This window comes from Capricornis sumatraensis, chromosome X (assembly GCF_032405125.1).
Source record: "Capricornis sumatraensis isolate serow.1 chromosome X, serow.2, whole genome shotgun sequence".
Taxonomy (NCBI): Eukaryota; Metazoa; Chordata; class Mammalia; order Artiodactyla; family Bovidae; genus Capricornis; species Capricornis sumatraensis.
Window position 1 is genome coordinate 122284060 of NC_091092.1, and position 21077 is coordinate 122305136.

A 21077-nucleotide genomic window follows, 5' to 3' on the forward strand; every position below is an offset into this window, starting at 1 on the left:
TTCAGTTCAGTTGCTCAGTCGTGTCCTACTCTTTGCGACCCTATGAACCGCAGCACGCCAGGCCTCCCTGTCCATCACCGACTCCCAGAGTTCACTCAGACTTATAGTTAAAATTTATAAACAATGTATAAAATTAGAGCTACTACAAACAACGAAGAATGAAAGAAAACAACTTTGTATACAAAGTAAGGGAAGAAAATCAGATTTTAAAAATCAGTACAGGTTTATTCCATTTCCTCATAGAAAACAACTCCATAAAATATTTGAATAAAAAAAAAGAGCAAACAGTTTTCAGTAAGTGTTTGCATATTTTTTCTACATACTTTTCTTCTCCCTTCAAATTCCAAAACACAGTAGAATTGAGATATTCTTAATTTTGTCACAGTCACATAGCCTTTAATTCTGTCAACACACATTCTATCCATTGTCCATAAAGCCCCTGAATATCTGGCATGAGGAAATTAAACTCATTGTCTAAACTCGAGTATATAAATTCCTTCCAAGTGTCAAATTGCTCATTCATTATGAGACTGGCTCTTCCATTTCCTTGCTAAGGATGTAGAGGTGTGTGTTACATCCTGAAAATAATAAACTATGTTTACATGGCATGGATACAAGCAGTAGTTACTGCACAAGTGGATAGGACACAAAACTACCTGAGCTGGTGGATTAGTGTGTTGCAAGGAAGAAGAGCTGGTGGCTGGTTTTATCTTTCCCTCTAACTCTTTGACAGCCAACAGCACATGAACATTATTTGTTAAACTATTCTGCCTGTGCATTTTTTCACTTTGATTCAAAGAAAGGAAAACTGACATTGCTCTCTCTCACATTGATTGGAAGAAATCAATATGATAGTGAAGATTTTGTTGATTCTAGGAGTAGGAAACATCAAAGTAATCTTTATTATGAGGCATGAACTTGGAATTTTTAAAAACTGAACTATAGTTGATCTATAGTGGGATGTATTTTTATTTGAGGAGTATGTGAGGAATATAGGACGTAGTTTTGTTAATGAGAAAGAATAATGTCTAAAATAAACTTTTTTCAGAATAAAAAAGGAAAAAGAAGACAAAACCTAAATGGATATAGAAAGATGCAAAAGGTTTGTGGAAAAGAAATTTTATGTTGTGAGGTTATAGCTAGCTAAATTGAATAGATTTATACAGGGATTTTTAAAATAAAAAACTAGAGTTTAATTTTCTCTCTGTTAAAATCACAAAATTTCTTAGATTATTGGTCTATTTTTAATAAAATATTATAAAGGTTTTTCTTTACCTTTAATGTAACCTGCCTAGGAAACAGGGATTCTTTGTCATGGGAAATATTTCCCTTATTCCAAACTGTCTTTGTCAGATCTTTGATTAATTAGGAAAACAGAGTCTTTTCAGTTTTAAAAGCTAAGGTTTTTTTTTTGTTGTTGTTGTTTATTTTGGTTTTGTTTTTTACAGCTACTTAACTTTGTATATTTGCCTTTGAAATCTTTCAGTTGTCACTTTGGTGAATGGATAACTAAGTATTATTTCATAGTGACTTATGCTCCTATTTGATGAACTATTTCTAATCTTTTGACTTTTTTTTTTCTTTTGACATTTTTAACAAACTTCCCCAAATCAAATTCTGAATGAAGTCTTTTTGACCGCAAACTAACTTTGGGATTTTCTGGAGGGCCCTTAGAAGATCACAAAAGATTTGCTCTTTCTCCTTATGAAAGAGAAATCTCAGTTTATTTAGGCTTACTTGATATTAACTTCTGTAGGAAACATTGTCAAATAAAAAGTAATGTTCTTCTTAGATTATATTTACATAGTATATAATATTAATATGTGTTCTAGAAATTATATAAATTTCCAAAAAATCTGATATGTCCTGGTATAATATGATCAGTCAAAATTCTAGTCATTATTTTATAACAATGTATGCATAAAATAATAGTTTGCTTCTCAATTGCATCACTTTTTGGTAGCCTCTCACTAGATCGTTAACCATGCTGGTTTTTAAGTCTTCTGTCACTCATAGTTATTGTTTTTCTCTTGATTCCTCTCTGAAAACATTTATAATTAGCTACCAGCAACCCCACTTCCAAGGAGTGGCAGCTGCACAGGCACAGGAGGGGCGAGAGGAGCTACTCCATGTTCAAGGTCAGGAGACGCAACCTCGTCCAAGGTAAGGAGCAGTGGCTGCGCTTTGCTGGTGCAGCGTGAAGAGATACCCCACGTCCAAGGTAAGAGAAACCCAAGTAAGATGGTAGGTGTTGTGAGAGGCATCAGAGGGCAGACACACAAACAATAATCACAGAAAACTAGCCAATCTGATTACACGGATCACAGCCTTGTCTAACTCAATGAAACTAACCCATGCATGTGGGGCCACCCAAGACAGATGGGTCGTGGTGATAGAGGTCTGATGGAATGTGGTCCACTGGAGAAGGAAATGACAAACCACTTCAGTATTCTTGCTTTGAGAACCCCATGAACAGTATGAACAGGCAAAATGATAGGATACCGAGAGAGGAACTCCCCAGGTCGATAAGTGCCCAATATGCTACTGGAGAATAGTGGAGAAATAACTCCAGAAAGAATGAAGGGATGGAGCCAAAGCAAAAACAATACCCAGTTGTGGATGTGACTGGTGATAGAAGCAAGGTCCGATGCTGTAAAGAGCAATACTGCATAGGAACCTGGAATGTTAGGTCCATGAATCAAGGCAAATTGGAAGTGGCCAAACAGGAGATGGCAAGAGTGAACATCGACATTCTAGGAATCAGCAAACTAAAGTGGACTGGAATGGGTGAATTTAACTCAGATGGCCATTATATCTACTACTCCGGGCAGGAATCCCTTAGAAGAAATGGAGTAGCCATCATGGTCAACAAAAGAGTCTGAAATGCAGTACTTGGATGCAATCTCAAAAACGACAGAATGATCTCTGTTCGTTTCCAAGGCAAACCATTCAGTATCATGGTAATCCAAGTCTATGCCCCAACCAGTAATGCTGAAGAAGCTGAAGTTGAACAGTTCTATGAGGACCTACAAGACCTTTTAGAACTAACACCCAAAAAAGATGTCCTTTTCATTATAGGGGACTGGAATGCAAAAGTAGGAAGTCAAGAAACACCTGGAGTAACAGGCAAATTTGGCCTTGGAGTATGGAATGAAGCAGGGCAAAGGCTAATAGACTTTTGCCAAGAGAACGCACTGGTCATAGCAAACACCCTCTTCCAACAACACAAGAGATGACTCTACACATGGACATCACCAGATGGTCAACACCAAAATCAGATTGATTATATTCTTTGCAGCCAAAGATGGAGAAGCTCTATACAGTCAGCAAAAGCAAGACTGGGAGCTGACTGTGGCTCAGATCATGAACTCCTTATTGCCAAATTCAGACTTAAGTTGAAGAAAGTAGGGAAAACCACTAGACCATTCAGGTATGACCTTAATCAAATCCCTTATGATTATACAGTGGAAGTGAGAAATAGATTTAAAGGACTAGATCTGATAGACAGAGTGCCTGATGAACTATGGACGGAAGTTCACAACATTGTACAGGAGACAGGGATCAAGACCATCCCCAAGAAAAAGAAATGCAAATAAAGCAAAATGGCTGTCTGGGGAGGCCTTACAAATAGCTGTGAAAAGAAGAGAAGTGCAAAGCAAAGGAGAAAAGGAAAGATATAAGCATCTGAATGCAAAGATCCAAAGAATAGCAAGAAGAGATAAGAAAGCCTTCCTCTGCGATCAATGGAAAGAAATAGAGGAAAACAACAGAATGGGAAAGACTAGAGATCTCTTCAAGAAAATTAGAGATATCAAGGGAACATTTCATGCAAAGATGGGCTCAATAAAGGACAGAAATGGTATAGACCTAACAGAAGCAGAAGATATTAAGAAGAGGTGGCAAGAATATACAGAAGAACTGTACCAAAAAGATCTTCACAACCCAGATAATCACGATGGTGTGATCACTCACCTAGAGCCAGACATCCTGGAATGTGAAGTCAAGTGGGCCTTAGAAAGCATCACTATGAACAAAGATAGTGGAGGTGATGGAATTCCAGTTGAGCTATTTCAAATCCTGAAAGATGATGCTGTGAAAGGGCTGCACCCAATATGTCAGCAAATTTGGAAAACTCAGCAGTGGCCACAGGGCTGGTAAAGGTCAGTTTTCATTCCAATCCCTAAGAAAGGCAATGCCAAAGAATGCTCAAACTACTGCACAATTGCACTCATCTCACACACTAGTAAAGTAATGCTCAAAATTCTCCAAGCCAGGCTTCAGCAATACGTGAACTGTGAACTCCCTGATGTTCAAGCTGGTTTTAGAAAAGGCAGAGGAACCAGAGATCAAATTGCCAACATCTGCTGGATCATGGAAAAAGCAAGAGAGTTCCAGAAAAACATCTATTTCTGCTTTATTGACTATGCCAAAGCCTTTGACTGTGTGAATCACCAGAAACTGTGGAAAATTCTGAAAGAGATGGGAATACCAGACCACCTGACCTGCCTCTTGAGAAATGTGTATGCAGGTCAGGAAGCAACAGTTAGAACTGGACATGGAACAACAGACTGGTTCCAAATAGGAAAAGGAATACGTCAAGGCTGTATATTGTCACCCTGCTTATCGAACTTATATTCAGAGTACATCATGAGAAACGCTGAGCTGGATGAAGCACAAGCTGGAATCAAGATTGCCAGGAGAAATATCAATAACCTCAGATATGCAGATGACACCACCCTTATGGCAGAAAGTGAAGAGGAACTAAAGAGCCTCTTGATGAAAGTGAAAGAGGAGAGTGAAAAAGTTGGCTTAAAGCTCAACATTCAGAAAACTAAGCTCATGGCATCTGGTCCCATCACTTCATGGCAAATAGATGGGGAAGCAGTGGAAAGAGTGTCAGACTTTATTTTTTTCGGCTCCAAAATCACTGCGGATGGTGATTACAGCCATGAAATTAAAAGACATTTACTCCTTGGAAGGAAAGTTATGACCAACCTAGATGGCATATTAAAAAGCAGAGACATTACTTTGCCAACAAAGATCCGTCTAGTCAAGGTTATGGTTTTTCCTGTGGTCATGTATGGATGTGAGAGTTGGACTGTGGAGAAAGCTGAGCGCCGAAGAATTGATGCTTTTGAACTGTGGTGTTGGAGAAGACTCCTGAAAGTCCCTTGGACTGCAAGGAGATCCAACCAGTCCATCCTAAAGGAGACCAGTCCTGGGTGTTCACTGGAAGGACTGATGCTAAAGCTGAAACTCCAATACTTTGGCCACCTCATACGAAGAGTTGACTCATTAGAAAAGACCCTGATGCTGGGAGGGATTGGGGGCAGGAGGAGAAGGGGACGACAGAGGATGAGATGGCTGGATGGCATCACCGACTCGATGGACGTGAGTCTGAGTAAACTCCAGGAGTTGGTGATGGACAGGGAGGCCTGGCGTGCTGCGATTCATGGGGTCGCAAAGAGTCGGACACGACTGAGCGACTGAACTGGAACTGGAACCTGCAGAAATGCTTCATCTTCAAAGAGAATCTTGGAAAAGACATTAACAAGTACTTAGAATACAGGTTTCTGATAACTTTAAGATAATATCACTGCACTGGATAGGAATTTCTAAGACTCTCCTGGAAAACTGATTGATTCATAAAGCTACTAACCTAAGATGAAGCAAAATAAAAATTAAAAATAGGAGACTGAATGAACTGATTAAGATGATTATAATTTTTATGACTTCATTTGAAATATTGCTGGTTGTTTAATGTTTTGTTTTCCAGATTTAAAAGACCCCTTTTGCTCCTCTCTTTTAAGCTATTCATAACATGACAGCAATTTGATAAACAGTACTTTTGTAAACAAAAATTGAAACATTTTTGTCTTTTTCTTTTTACCTAATTGCTCAGCAATTCAGAAACTCTTATTAAAATACTCATAGTTTGGGGACTTCCCTGGTGGTCTAGTGGTTAAAGAATCTGCCTTGCAATGCAAGGGATGTGGGTTCGATCACTGGTCAGGGAACTACGATCCACATGCTGCAAAGCTACTGAGCCCGGGCACTCTGGAGCAGTGTACCACAACAAGAGAGCAAGTCTGCCCCAATGAAGATCCCACATGCTGCAACTAAGACTGACACAGCCAAATAAATCAATTTAAAAAAAAACACCTCTGATTTTTCTGACAGTATATGTCTTTATATAAAGCCAATAAGAACTTGTTCTTGCCATACATCAACATGAATCTGCCACAGGTATACACGTGTTCCCAATCCTGAACCCCCCTCAAAACCAACACAATATTGTAAAGTAAAAAAAAAAATAAAATAAAATCTGAAAAAAAAAAAAGAACTTGTTCTTGTTGCAGGATGTAATTAGACAAGTCCTTATCTTGGCTTCTTAGCCTAAAGAGACTTTAAAGGCCTAATCTGAAATTCCTTATTATCAGACAATTTTAAAGAAGCAAAGGTGGCTCAGTAGTAAAGAATCTGCCTGCCACACAGGAGACGCAGGTTCAGTCCCTGGGTCAGGAAGGTCCCCTGGAGAAGGAAATGGCACCTCACTCTAGTGTTTTTGCCTGGGAAATTCCAGGGACAGAGGAGCCTGGCGGGCTGAAGTCCATGGGGTTACAAAAGAGTTGAACACAGCCTCTTGGATATTACCAAGGCTTTGACTGAAATGTCATATTTGAGAATCTGCATAGAATTACTATTCTTACTACATTTATGTAAATAATCAATCCAAGTTTAATGAGATGACTTTATTTAAAGTTTTTTCCTGCCCTTGCAGCATGTGGGATCTTAGTTCCCCAACCAGGGATCAAACCTGTGCCCCCTGGAAGCACAGAAGTACTGAGTCTGAATCACTGGACAGCCAGAGAAGTCCCAAGATGACTTATTTTATAAATAAATTAGTTTCACTATAAATATCTTTGATAAAAATGGAATGACTATGGAAAAAATTGTTTCAGTAGAAAACTATGGTTATCATGGTATCTCTATCAGGTAAGTATAGAAAAGTATGTTGTGTTCATGATCAGATTCTAGTCCTGTTAATTGTCTTTGAGGTTTTGTTATTTACTTGTAAGCTTCAGGGAAATCATTACTATAGATCACATATGGACAGCCTTCATGCTTCATGCTGTATGGACCACTCAAGAAAGTTCAATGGAATACCTGATGATATCAAGCACAGTCTGCAAACCAGGAAAACCGACCAAATTGAAAGTACCATCCTTATTTCACCCCCTAATGATGCTTCAGATTCAAATCTAGAAATGTTCTGAACTGACTGCTCCCCAAACAAACTGAATTTATAATTTGCTTGAACTAGTAACCCTTCTTTTTCTCTTATTTCCATAGAAATGCCTCTTATTAAACTACCTTATTGCTCATATCATATAGAGGCCTAATTTAGGTGGAAGTGTACCTACAGCACCACCTCCTGAGGTAAAATACAAAGTACCCTCATGTTCATCCTGTCCTAAGTAATCATGAGGATATATGATTGCTGATACATCATGTTGTGCCTATGTAAAAAAATTTTAGATAGATAGATTGACTCAGAAAGCTAAAGGTTGAAGTTGGTTACAACCCATTTGAATTTAGTTGGTTAAATCTTAGCTTCTGGGAATCTCTGCCCTGGAGAATTTGAAAAATTCTTGGCTGTTATGGGTTTTAAATGCCTTTGGCAGCCTATACCAAATAGGAGAAGTCAGTGGCACCCCACTCCAGTACTCTTGCCTGGAAAATCCCATCGGTGGAGGAGCCTGGTAGGCTGCAGTCCATAGGGTCGCTAAGAGTAGGATATGACTGAGCAACTTCACTTTCATTTTTCACTTTCATGCATTGGAGAAGGAAACGGCAACCCACTCCAGTGTTCTTGCCTGGAGAATCCCAGGGACTTGGGAGCCTGGTGGGCTGCCATCTATGGGGTCGCACAGAGTCGGACACAACTGAAGTGACTTAGCAGCAGCAGCAGCATATACCAAATGATATCCATCAGTATTAGACAACTTGAAGAACTCAGTGATATGACTTCCCTGGTCTGTGATGATGCAGCTGTTGGTAACAGCAACTACATGACTCTCTGTCCTGATGACTCAAATACTGCAGACAATGAATGTGTGATGCTTCAGCCTCGCTGCATCAACAGTGGTCACTAAGAGCAGTGCTAAACTAGTTGGTCACACTCTGCACTTGCTGAGATAAGGACCTAAAAGCGGGGAGCTGCTACACGTAAGTACAGAATGGAGACTAGACTTGTGGACTCCCCGAACAGACAAAACCACAGAAGCCATGGAAGCCAAACTGAGTCTAGCTTTTTTCATGAACATAAGCACAACTTAACTCAGGTTATTTCTTATAAATGCCTCTGACCATTGTAACAAAACTAGTCATCTCCCTAAAAGTGGTATGAAATAAAAACTTCTAAGTAGTCACTACCATCTGTAACCCCAGTGTAATAACCAGTGACTGTAAATGTTAATAACTTTCTCTTTTTCACTTTCCCATGAGCTTCATATCAGTCTTTGAATTTGGAAGCTTCAGTCTTTGAAGTTTGAAAACTGTTTCAAACAGTTTTATTTATATGCTGTGCATATAAATGCACAGCAAAGTCTTACTAAATACTGTTTATCGATTTGGTGGTTTTAGTTGTGCTATTTTTTTTTTAACATTTATTTATTTGGCTGCACCAGGTCTTAGTTGCAGCATGCAGGATCTTCAATCTTCCTTATGGCATGTGAACTCTTAATTGGGGCTTGCAGGATCTAGTTCCCTGACTGGGGTTGGAACCTCGTCCCCCTGCATTGCGAGCATGGAGTCTTAGCCACAGGACCACTAGGGAAGTCCCTGCTGCTGCTGCTGCTAAGTCACTTCGGTCGTGTCCGACTCTGTGTGACCCATAGACGGCAGCCCACCAGGCTCACCCATCCATGGGATTCTCCAGGCAAGAACACTGGAGTGGGTTGCCATTTCCTTCTCCAATGCATGAAGGTGAAAAGTGAAAGGGAAGTCGCTCAGTCGTGTCCGACTCTTTGTGACCCCATGGACCGCAGCCTACCAGGCTCCTCTGTCCATGGGTTTTTCCAGGCAAGAGTACTGGAGTGGGGTGCCATCGCCTTCTCTGAGGAAGTCCCTACATGTACTATATTTGACAGTATCTGTATCTATGTCTTGATCTATAGCTATCTCCTTAGGGAATTTTTAAGGGAACTGCTAGGGACAGGGTGAGGGAGATGGAGGAGCCTGAACAATATACAAGGAGTGAGTAATTGTGGTTTATGGTAGGAACTGGAGTCAAGGAAGAAATGGCCCCATTGAAGAGCCTTTTTAGGAGTAAAATAGGGATATTTCCTCTCTCCAGGCATGGTTTTTGCATCTCCACAGATGAAGCCAAACGCAAGCCATATGTGGTGACCTGTGCAATGTGCTAATGAGTTACTTATATAAACAGACCAAAGCAGGCTAACAATCCCATAAAGATCACACATAAAGATAAACTGCTAGAATAACGTCACTGTTTCTGAAGATAAAGTCAGCTAATACTAATGGCACCATCCTGTGTTTGTGTGGCCCCATCTCCAAATAGCACAAGATACACATTTATACTGGAAAAAATGTTGTGTAAATTCAAACAGCATGATTTTTAGTATCTCTAAAATATACAAATCCTCATTGTAAAGGCAGTTTTGAAAGCTTGCCGGGACTCTGAAGCATGAACTTTTGCAGTGATACTGCAGTATGTTTACAGCTTTGTTCCCTCTATGTTATGCATCTGGTGCAGCTGTAATTGTATCGGAGGTACTTGTTGATTTTCCTTGGGCTGAGGAATGGAAGTGTTGGTACCTCCACTGGCCCAGTTGAATGGACTGCCTTGGGGTCTGAAGGGAGGCTCTATTTCCCAGCTGGAATGGTAGCAGTTGAGGTGATGTGAAAAAATGATGGAAAGTTGGTACACAAGAGAATGGAGATAAATAGGATGCAGAGGGAGAAATGAATGGAAGAGAACTGACTTTGTTGGAGAAAGTGGGTGAAGTGGGTGGGAGGGTGGGCATGACAAGGTGAAAATGATAGAAGATTAGGTATGGGTAAGAGAGATGCCCATTGTAATTTTACCTTTGAAGTTCTATTTTATTGAAAGACATCTTTATTGAAGATGACACTCAGAAATGGAGATGTCCTAGCCTAATGAGACCCTCTGATCCCATGTCACTAATAGTATGCCATGTTTTACATGTTTGCCATTTTTAAGCAAGAGGATACTGTTAGAGGGAAAGAGCATTGTTGAAGACATAAACCTTTCAACACTTGGATTTGATGAACAGTAGTAAAAGTGGAGCTCGGGAAAGGTAAGAAAAGTGATAAAAACTACCACCGCTTTGAAATTGCCTAGCCTGGGTTTTACTTCTGTTGGAGCTGCTGCTGCTGCTGTTCAGTTGCTCAGTTGTGTGCGACTCTTCGTGACCCCATGGACTGTAGCCCGCCAGACTCCTCTGTCCATGGGATTTCCCAGGCAAGAATACTGGAGTGGGTGGTCATTTCCTCCTTCAAGGGATCTTCCCAACCCAGGGATTTAACCCACATCTCCTGCTTGGCAGATGGGTTTTTTACTACTGCGCTACTTGGGAAGCCCAGGTGGAGAATAACAGGAAACAAAAATGTGGGGTAGAACATCTGTTACTTAGGTGATTCTCACCACTACACAACTGTTGCCCATTTCCTGGCCTGGTTTTGTGACCACTTTGCCTTCTATCCCTGCTACCCCAAATCTGGTATGGCATATACCAAATGTACACCCCCCCCCCCCCCGCCACACACACACACAGATATCAGGGTTGCTGAGCTGTTTTAAGAATTTTATGCAGGCTGCCAATTGAGAGAATTGTAGACATGTGGATGAATGCTGGACTGGCTGGGTTTTAACAGGGGTTCCCTGAGGTTAGAACTAAGGTAAGTGGGCTAAGCGATGATGAGATGATTTTTTTGTTCTTTAAATAATATCTGCAGTGAGACATCTATGGGGTTGATTGCTCTGTACTCTTTTTCCAAGGAGAGCTCCATATCCCCATTTGAATGGCTACTTATGAAGATAGCCGTATGAGTAGATTGTGACGTGTCCACGGGCCTGGGTGAGGAGGTTCCTGTTAAGTCAAATGGGCTAGTCATGTGACCTTGCCCTGCTGCCACAGTTGACCAGCTCAGGGGTGTGTACCTGATCCCACCTGGATCTACCTCTTTCAGGACTTTTTGTATTTGGGCTACAGATTTTTGGGATCAGTCTCCAAGCATGTGGATGTGGCTGTGATTGTAAAATGTAAAATTCAGGAGCTGCTTTGACCATGTGGAAGATGCCATTATATAGGGAAAAAAGAAAGAAGCCTGTGCACAAAGTAAAGCAAAGATAAGTGATGGAGAAAAAGCATCTTCATGGCATCAAGTCAGTGAGTCTTGCTGTTCCAGCCCAAAATTACACTATTTATACACTAAATCACTGATGGCTCAGTGGTAAAAAATCCATTTGCTAATGAAGGAGACTTGGGTTTGATCCCTGGTTCAGGAAGATCCCATGGAGAAGGAAATGGCAACCCACTCTAGTATTCTTGCCTGGGAAATCTCATGAACAGAGAAGTCTGGTGGGCTGCAGTCCATGGGGTTGCAAAGACTCAGACACGACTGAACGACTAAACAACAATACACTGATTACAGGCTGATGAGAATGTGTCTGGCTGGAAAGTGACTTGATTGCACAAAATTATAAGCTATGCCTACCTATCATTATACCATCTATGTAACCTAAAAGATTCTCTTGCACTTAATTTTTCTCCCTGAACCTACTGTTGCCTCAACCAAAAGTTCAAGTAAAAACCAACAAGAAAGTGTAATTTGATAAAATATTTATTGCACCATGTTAGGTATGGTAGAGTCCAAAAAATATTGTTACCAAACCAAACCTGAGTCTGCTCACCTGACTGCTGGTAAAGCCAATCTACTGATATCAGGTTGTGGTGAAGGAAAGTATAGTGTTTATTGCAAGGTGCCCAAAGTGGTCTTTAAAGGCCATATTATAGGTGACATTGTAGGTGCCTGATCAGTGTGTGGACATTCTTCTGATTGGTTGGCAGTGAGGTAACAGTGGTATTTTGGGAGTTAACCATCATCAGCCTTCTGGTTCCAACTGATCTGGGGTCTAAGTGCTTGTAATCAACATTCAGGTGGGGGTTTTAGTATCTGCCAAAAAAAAAAAAATCAAGGATATGGCTCAGGATTTTATCTATCACTCTTGTGCTATGTGCTAAGTTGTTTTCAGTTGTGTCTGACTCTCTGTCAGGAGCCCGGCAGGCTCCTCTCTCCATGGGATTCTCTAGGTAAGGATACTGGAGTGGGTTGCCATGCCCTCCTCCAGGGGATCTTCCCAACCAAGGGATCAAGCCCGCATCTCTTACGTCTCCCGCATTGGCGGGCAGGTTCTTTATCACTAGTGCCACCAGGGAAGCCCCAGTAGCTCTTGAGGAGTAACTAAAAGTCCTTGACTTTGCTTTGTGGCTAAATTAATATTATTTTGTCTTGCTTGACTGTTTTCCTTTGCTTCTGTATTTTCTCACTTCTCCAGTTAAATTTGCTCCATGGAACTTGGGGCAGAGCTATGAGGCTAAAGCTTTTCTACAAATGAGAGGCAGGGGACATGGTGAGGGTGGGGGTAATCGGTTCCTGGGAAGGCCCTATAGGGTCCTGCTCTGTTTCAGTTGAACTGTCATAAAGCAAAAAAATACCAAACAAACAAAAAAAAACAAACAAAACCCAACACTGGAAAGGTATGGACAATATGAACAAAAAGAAAGGTGAGATCCCTGCAGGCCAAAAGGAGAGTGGTATTTCAGGAGTTAACCATCATCTGGATGTGGGACTGATAAAAGCAGGGAAAGTTAGGTGGAGAGGAAAGAGGAAGCCAAAGACCATGGTCCATCTGTAATTCTTAAATTGATTTTTTTTTAAAAAGCCACCTTAATTAAAACTGACAATTTTTTAGTAAGCATGGGGTATCAGAAAAAGCATACAATATCGACCTTGCCTTATAGGAAATTATCATCTTCAAGGACAAAGCAAGACGTGCGTATATTTTGGAAAGATCCCTCTCATTTCCTTCTTTTCTTTCCTCCTTTGACCGCTTTATCACGTTTGAAACGATGCAGTTTGCTAACTTGCTTGATGATTATAAGGTAAGCCTCCTAAGGGCAGGGAGTTTTGTCTATTTTGCTGCATCTTCAGAATCTACAGAGTCCTGCACACTGCAAACAGCTGTATAAGAATTCGTTGAATGAACTGGAGAATCACAGCCTAGGGTAACATCGTCTTAACTTTCTGGCCTTGAATCTCTTGGGCGGGCCAAGATCTTCCACTGCCATACGCTAGGGGGCAGATCGAGATTAGAAAAGGAACAATTTTTTCCCCCGGAGGGCAGAGTTCTCAACCTTTGCTAACGTTAGCATCACCTGGGCTGCCTTTAGACATACTGCACCAGGATGCAGTATGATGCAGGATGATGATGTTCAGTCGCCAAGTCGTGTCAACTCTACCTCTGACTAAATCAGCATCTCCAGAGGGTGGGGCCCTGAGTGGGATAACGGAGACAAGCTCCAAGGACGCGGCTGAACCTATCCTCTGCGTCACACTCCGGTGCCGCCCGGTGCATTTTATCCACAGTATTTGTGATAGGCCAGTGTCGTAGTTAGCAACACTTCCGCCGCTGCTGATTGAGCGGGAACCTGAGGGGAGACGGATTCCAGCTTCTCGCCAATGAGGGGGCCTGCAGGCGCAGCGTGGCCCCGCCCCCAGGCAACGAGGCCCCGCCCTTGGACAGCGAGACTCCGCTCCCCGACTGCGTAGCCCCGCCCCCAGCCCCCTTCCGCGGCCGTGGTGCAAGGGTGCGGTTCGGGTGAGGTCGGGTCTGGCGCCCGAGCGCTCTCCGTCTTCGCGCTTTACATTGCTTCGACTTCTCTCCACCGACCGGTGCGTGGGGCCCGGCTCTGTGGTCAGGCGTGCAGCGGCTGCCAAGCGCGATGAGGCGAGCGGCGCTGCGGTAGGTAGCCGGGCGCCTGGCGGGGCGCGGACCGGGGGCGCCCACTCCCTCCCTCGGCGCTGCTAGTGGGCCCGGGCGGAAGGAGCGGGCCGCAGCAGGCGGAACTAATGCCGGGGGCTTATGGGCAGAAAACAGGGTCGGGTAGGGAAGGGCACTAACGTACCGTGACCCCGCCGGCCTCAGGTGGGGCACCGCACCCCCGACTTGCGCGTCTTCTGGCCGGAGTTTGATGATAAAAGTGAAGCGACACTTGAAGGGAGGAAGTTGGGCGTTCCCTGACGTTCCTTTTTCTTTGCTCATCTGGGGTGTAGTGTGGAGTTAGCCTTTTGTCGGAAGGCTGGAGTTTAGGACTGCATATTACTTTTATCGCCCTCTACGCTTCTTTGCAGAGCATGTTTAAGGTGAAGTGCTTGACAGACTTGGACTCTGACTTGAGTGTGTTGTAATGTGGGTAGAGATTGCAGGGTACCTTCTGGCCTCTCAGGACCTCAGAACTGTGTGACTAGGTCCCCTGGTGCTGATTGAACTTTACTTTTACTGAGCAGCAAGACCCGTAAGGCCAGGTGGGGGAGTGGGTTTGATTGGGCCACTTGGACAAGGAGGATGCCTTTTTGTGTAAGTCATCATCCCAGCGTGTCCAGTGACGGTTTAAGGCTTTAGACTCCAGAGCATGTCTGGCTCTCCCCCAACCCGCTGCACCGGAGCCCTCCAGCTGTTCCAAGATCTTTCTGCTTGGTTGTGTCCCAGGGGGCCGACCCTTGTTGCAGCTTCTGAATTCATCCTGCCGCAGGTGTACCAGCCCCCCTGGTATGGCCCGCAGTGGTTCTGAGTGACGGTGATCCCCAGCCGTTCACTTGGGGGCCCTGAATCTCTCTCATTGTTCCTGTGGACCCTGCTGGCAGTTGAAAAAGGTTCTCTGCGTCTGTCTGTCTCTCATTTTCTCATTAACTTTGTTTTACTGCTTGAAGACAGGTTGAAGGTCATTAGGAGAAGAACCACAGTTGCCTTTAGCTTGTATTGACATGATGTGGCAGGCCTTGTACAATCTCCAGGGTTCTGTCCATGTGCCTTTTCCCAGGAAGCCTTCCTTGATCTCCCCTCTCCCCCATTCAGAAGTCCTCTTTTTTTTTGCCGTGAGCTCCTTGTATACCTGCCATTCCTTTCTTCTGATTCTTATAGACCCTCAAGCAGGTACTCTGTTAGTGTCTAGTGAGAGTACATAAATGAATACAGACTGTCTGGCATATTTAGGTTATTTGACTGGTAGGTTGTTTTTGTACTTTCTTTTTTTCCCCTTACTAGTGGAAGAGTCACTTATATTTGTTTAGTCTCTAAACTGAGGCATTTTTCCTAAGTGGAGGGCCTGTGAGTGTCATTGCCTGGTTTTGTACTGAAAACTCTTCCCAGACACCCATCCTAAGCTTGGAACCCAGAACAGCTAAGACTTCTGTTCACACCTGTATGTGACTTTGGTGACTCCCTTCAGTAGCCATGGACAGGTTGGGTTCGTTCGTTTCCTTTCATTGGGAAGGTTCAATAATGGAGTCCTAGGGCCTGACTCTCCTAGAGGCCTCTTGACAGTTTCTTCTAAAGGCCTAGAGGTTTTGCTGTAATTAAGACTCCAGAGGGCTTATTGGGGAATAAACCAATAACTGAGGTACTGAGGTGTTAGGCAGCGGTTGAAGCATTCCACCGCGCCCCTCCTCCCCCCGAATCTCAGTGTCTCGTAGATAAAGAGAAATAGTCTGGAGTTATGAAAAGAGCAGCTTCCCAAATGTCTGGTGTATGTGGGGGGTGAGGAGGGATCAGAAGAACTTGGCTGTATACAGTGTGCTAGTTGACTGGCAGGGGAAAAGTCATCTAATTTCTTTGGGCCTTAGTTTTTCCAGGAGGTTGATCTGAATCACAATATTTTAAGTCTAGGGGCCTGTGGGGGTGTCAAAAGGGAGTGGTCTGTGAACCATCTGAAATAATATATATCATTGTGTGTATCAATAAAATATATCCCCCCACCCCAGCTACTAGGCATGAGGGGCCACAGGTTTCATCAGATTATCAGTAGGGACAACATGAAATTGTAGTGAAAAGTTACAATACACTGAATATTCACAGGATAATAGAAATTTGTTATACTGATACATGATCAGTATAATCAATGATTTTTAAAAAGAGCATTCACATTAGGCCTTCATTGTGCTACAGAGATGTATTTCCACATTTTTTATGGCAGTGTGCAAAGAGCAGGGTTGCAGGACCAGGACCACAGTTTTCCAAATAATTTGACCCAAGTGTTTCTCTGTATTTATCAACTTTTTTTACTATCTCCATTTGATACTCTATTCAGAGATGGTCCATTACAGTGCCTGGCTTATTCCCAAACTTCTGGTCACTTTTGACTTTTAGGGGAGACTCCGAAGAAGCATGCCTTTCTGGAATAGCTCATGTTTTTTTTGAGGACTTGTCAATGTACTAGGCATGCCCCTCACAGGTTAATGTATGTTAACTTCTCTATTTTACATATGAGGAGACTGAAGCTCAGAGAGGTTAGGTAACTTGCTCAGGGTCACTCAGCTAACAAGCAGCATGGTCAGGCTCTTAACCTGTGTATGCTACACCGCTCTTCACTCAGGCAGAATGAGATAGTTTTCCTCAGTCTGCAGAAAATGCTGCTTCTTAAGGAACAAGACAGAATGCTTGTATAAATGTGTATTTACCCAAATATGTGAGATGAGTTGTATAGCTCCTGTTAGTCCGTGATTAGTATTTAACGTTTTTACCCACTCAGAGTCAGATCTCATTTCTTATATTGCGATCATCTACCGCGTCTATTATTATTCCCAGTTAATGTATTGAGGGCATGATTTTTTGCTCTTCCAGCTAATAGTGGCAATGGGAGATTTTTAGCTTTTTCCAGTGTGCTTTTTAAAACCCAATATATTCAGTTGCAGAATAGTAGTTTCTGAGATGGGAGAACTAAGGACCACATGCTCTATTTCCTTCAGTGAGGGATTTGAACCTACAGAGTATACAGAAAGTGAAATAGTGAAAAAGTTCAGCTCATGTTCTCAGAAAATGCAAATTAGAAGGTCAGGAATAAGAAGATTGAAATATTAATCCACATATAAAAATACAGAAAGGGAAAATTTATTGGGAAAAGATAAACCAAAACTGTGTAAGGTAGAGTCTTGTTAGCTGTGTGATTGGAGAATAAACACAAAACCAAAACCTGAACCCTTTAGGAAGCATTCTGGTCTTAGTGGATGAGCAGGGAGCATTTCAGAGACAGTGTGATGTCTGGCTGGCTAAGGAGTTAATTTAGCCATTGAGCATGTGCTCCTTTCTGTATTCTGTGCAGTTAGAGTAGTTGACTTGGTGAAAGGACCAGGATTTGTTCTAGTAGCACATGACTGAAAACTACATGGAGATTTTACCACATATTTTTAGTCAGAGACCCTTTGTGAATGCTGTAATTCAGAAGAGAAATCTATGGTAAATTTGGACTCTAAAGAAAATAAGTTAGTTATTACTGAACCTGGCATTGCTGCTGCTAAGTTGCTTCAGTCGTGTCCGACTGTGCGACCCCATAGACGGCAGCCCACCAGGCTCCCCCGTCCCTGGGATTCTCCAGGCAAGAACACTGGAGTGGGTTGCCATTTCCTTCTCCAATGCATGAAAGTGAAAAGTGAAAGGGAAGTCGCTCAGTCGTGTCCAACTCTTAGCGACCCCATGGATGGCAGCCTCCCAGGCTCCTCTGTCCATGGGATTTTCCAGGCAAGCGTACTGGAGTGGGGTGCCGTTAGGTAGTAAGAATTTACTAGTCACTTGAGCTGGAATGAATAACAATATCTGGGGTTCTTGACGTTTTCAATGCCTTGCCTTAGTCCACTGGGCTCTCAACAGATCACTCTGTCAGTCCCTGATACTATATGTGTGTTATCCCTGATAGCAGAGTGTGTGGTTAGGAATCAAAACTTATGTACTAGCCAAAATCAAGTTAAACAGTTTGTTTTGGGGAACAGGTTAAGAATATTTGGGTGAATACCTTGGATTTTATTCCACTGGGGAGTAGGAAATTTCTGCCTAAGTACAATAAATATTCTCCTTGAGTAACCCTGGAAAGGGTTAATTCTGTTTTCAAAGCTGATTGACTTTTAATTGGGTTTAGTTTATTTATTGAGGAAGTATGGTATGACAATAACAAAATACTTTTTGTTTACTCAGCTGTTTACCAAATAGATTCTGGGCTTCTGAAGGTAATAAGTTAGAACCATGAAACCTGGTTGATATCTTTTATTTATTTATTTTGTAGATTGTTAACCTAATTTACTCTCATTGGAGAGATGGTTTATGCTGTAGCCTCATAAGCAAATATACATACACTTGAAAAACAACTGCAGACACTGTAAAGACAGTATTTACTAAGAGTGTGCAATGGCAAAGTGCTCCAGAGGAGGCACAGGTCTTTGGAATTGCGAGGAAAGAAGCCGTGGAACCTTCTCTAAGTGTGTTTCTTCTTGTTTTATAGGCTTTGTACCCTGAGCAAGGGCCTGCTTGCTCCCAGCAGAGGACTGACTCAAGAACCTCAGAACCCGGAAAATGTCTTCCACATCCGTGAAGGCAAGCATGAGTACTTACCTTTTAGGCCCATATAGGGAAAAAAAAAAACCCTGTTTTATTTGAGAGGCATGTAGATAGACAGTTAGGGCAAATGACGCATAGTAAAGGTTGCTTTTTCATAAGATTCTCATTTAGAAAATGACCAGGATAGCTTTGGATAGAAATCACATTCAGAATTTGACCTTTGGTTCCTTAGGGACCAAGCTTTTAGTTAAGTGATTTTTACATCCTCTGTGTAGGTACTGTGAAGGCATGGAAAAAACATATAATTCATGAGCAAGAGACAGGCCCTTCAGTTGTACCAACTAAAGACTCCTAGTCTGTAGTTTTGTTAGAGGTATCCTATTAATCTATGGTTAATCGAAGTTAGTTTCAGTTACTAACACGATATGCAAACTATGGATGTCTCTGTCAGTGTAGGAATATTCATTATAATGAAAATTATGGCTTCTTTAAAGGATCCAAATATATATATATATGTGTGTATACATATATATATACAAAATTTAAAATTTGCTTTGTTTTCTTGGCCCTCAGCACCTGCCTCTCTTCTTAAACTCATTATAAACTAATAATAATCATTTTTTATCACTGAGCATCAGTAATCTGTGTACTATTTGGGATACTTTCTATCCATTCTTTTATTTAAAGGACTTGGGAGGGAAAAAAAGTCAGAAATAAGACTAATTTACTAATGGATATTTTTGGCACAGTACTCTATGGTTTAATTGTAATTAGAGTTTGGACCTAATTTATGGTATATAATAGTTGGGTTTTTTTTGCCACACTGTGTGGCTTGCGGGATCTTAGTCCCCTGACCAGAGATTGAACTCAGGCCCCAGCAATGAAAGTACAAAGTTCTAACCACTGGACCACCAAGGAATTTGCTATAACAGTTGTTTGATAGAAAAATCAACCACTTTTTAATGAAAAGTAAAATGCATGTTCATCTAACCATATTTGGTTTTGATCACTTAGTTTTTGAAGGAACAAGGATTGCTGTAGGTAATTTTCTGTAACCGGAATGTATATTTTAAAATGCTAGATAACAATGCATGAACTCAAAACATTATTTAAAATCCTATAGATTTATTTTCTAATGTTGACTAACTACTGTTTAATCTTAATTTATTTCCCCTTTATCCATATAGCATGTTCACCTATACATGTGAATCATGGTGTGTGTGTGGTAATTGGTATCAACTCTTTTTTTAAGTGCTTAAATTTTTTTTGCAATAATTTATTCTTGCAATTTGGGGCAGTGGGCATTAACTAAACTTAAATTGCTTTCTTTGCCTTTCCTTTTTTGCTTCATTTTCCTTGCCTCAACTTTTCTAACATTTAGGGTAATATAAATGTATGAGAAATCAATTAGAGTGAGACTCAAATTTTGATATTACTCCCACTGCCTATAAGAGGATAGACTGGGATTCTGTTCATAATGTCTTCATCATAAAGGGACTCCTACTGATGCTGATACACAGCCTCATCTGATGAATAATTGGAGTTACCCTTTTCTGCTTATTTATAAGGAAAAAAGTTTGGGTTTTTCTGTATCATCTTATGGAAAACCTGAACTTTTTGGCCAGCCCAATAAATCCCAGTGATTGACACAGGATATTCTTTTCTGCACTAAGGAAGGAGAAGGAAATGGCAACCCACTCCAGTGTTCTTGCCTAGAGAATCCCGTGGACGGAGGAGCCTGGTGGGCTGCTGTCCATAGGGTCGCACAGAGTCAGACGTGACTGAAGCGACTTAGCAGCGGCAGCAGCACTAAGGAAACAGTAATTGTTTTAAGTTTTGGGGACCCAGAGGCCTGATCCCTTCCCTGAGCTGTTTGTTTATGGCATTAAATGGAAATTCATAGCTCTTTGAATATTTTGAATGCATGACTCACTTTTTGGAGTTCTGGAGCTCATTGCCGTAATCCAGTTCTCACATTCTTAGTTTCATGGAATGACCTCTATTCTCGTTTCAGTTCGAGATAAGTTGCGGGAGATAGTAGGAGCATCCACAAACTGGAGGTATGCACTCTGTTCATTCGTTCTTCTATCCCTGGAGTGGTATGCCAGGCTTATTTAGGCTCAGTTGATGCTCCCATTATAGGAATGGGGGAAACCCATTGTTAAGAAATGGATTGAGAGGTTTTTTCACTTGGGGGAGAAGATCAACATTCCAACATACTCATCAGTTGATGCTTTGTTGTCGTAATATCATGTAATTTACATGTACTCTACATTTTTCAAAGTGCATTCAGGTATATTACCTCACTGATAGTCAGTGAAACTTAGGACACGCTTATGACATATGTTTCTGTTCCTTTTTTGCATATGATGAGACTGAAACTCAGACATTGAACAATCGAGTGCTGGGGTTTGGAACTTCAACC

The 21077-nt window shown here is 41.8% G+C and overlaps 1 protein-coding gene across 2 annotated transcripts in view; it reads left to right on the forward strand.

Moving 5' to 3' along the window:
• Positions 1 to 13941: 13941 nt before the first annotated feature.
• The window catches only part of ACOT9 (acyl-CoA thioesterase 9), a 31375-nt gene continuing 24239 nt past the window's right edge, over positions 13942 to 21077 (forward strand). The window contains exons 1-4 of one of the 2 annotated variants that reach the window (XM_068962407.1): positions 13942 to 14071; positions 18597 to 18688; positions 19840 to 19866; positions 20667 to 20712. In XM_068962407.1, coding sequence (XP_068818508.1) covers positions 14052 to 14071; positions 18597 to 18688; positions 19840 to 19866; positions 20667 to 20712 — 185 coding nt within the window. In that variant the 5' untranslated portion in view covers positions 13942 to 14051. The remainder of the gene's footprint in view (positions 14072 to 18596; positions 18689 to 19839; positions 19867 to 20666; positions 20713 to 21077) is intronic. The other variant, XM_068962408.1, reaches the window with a different exon arrangement.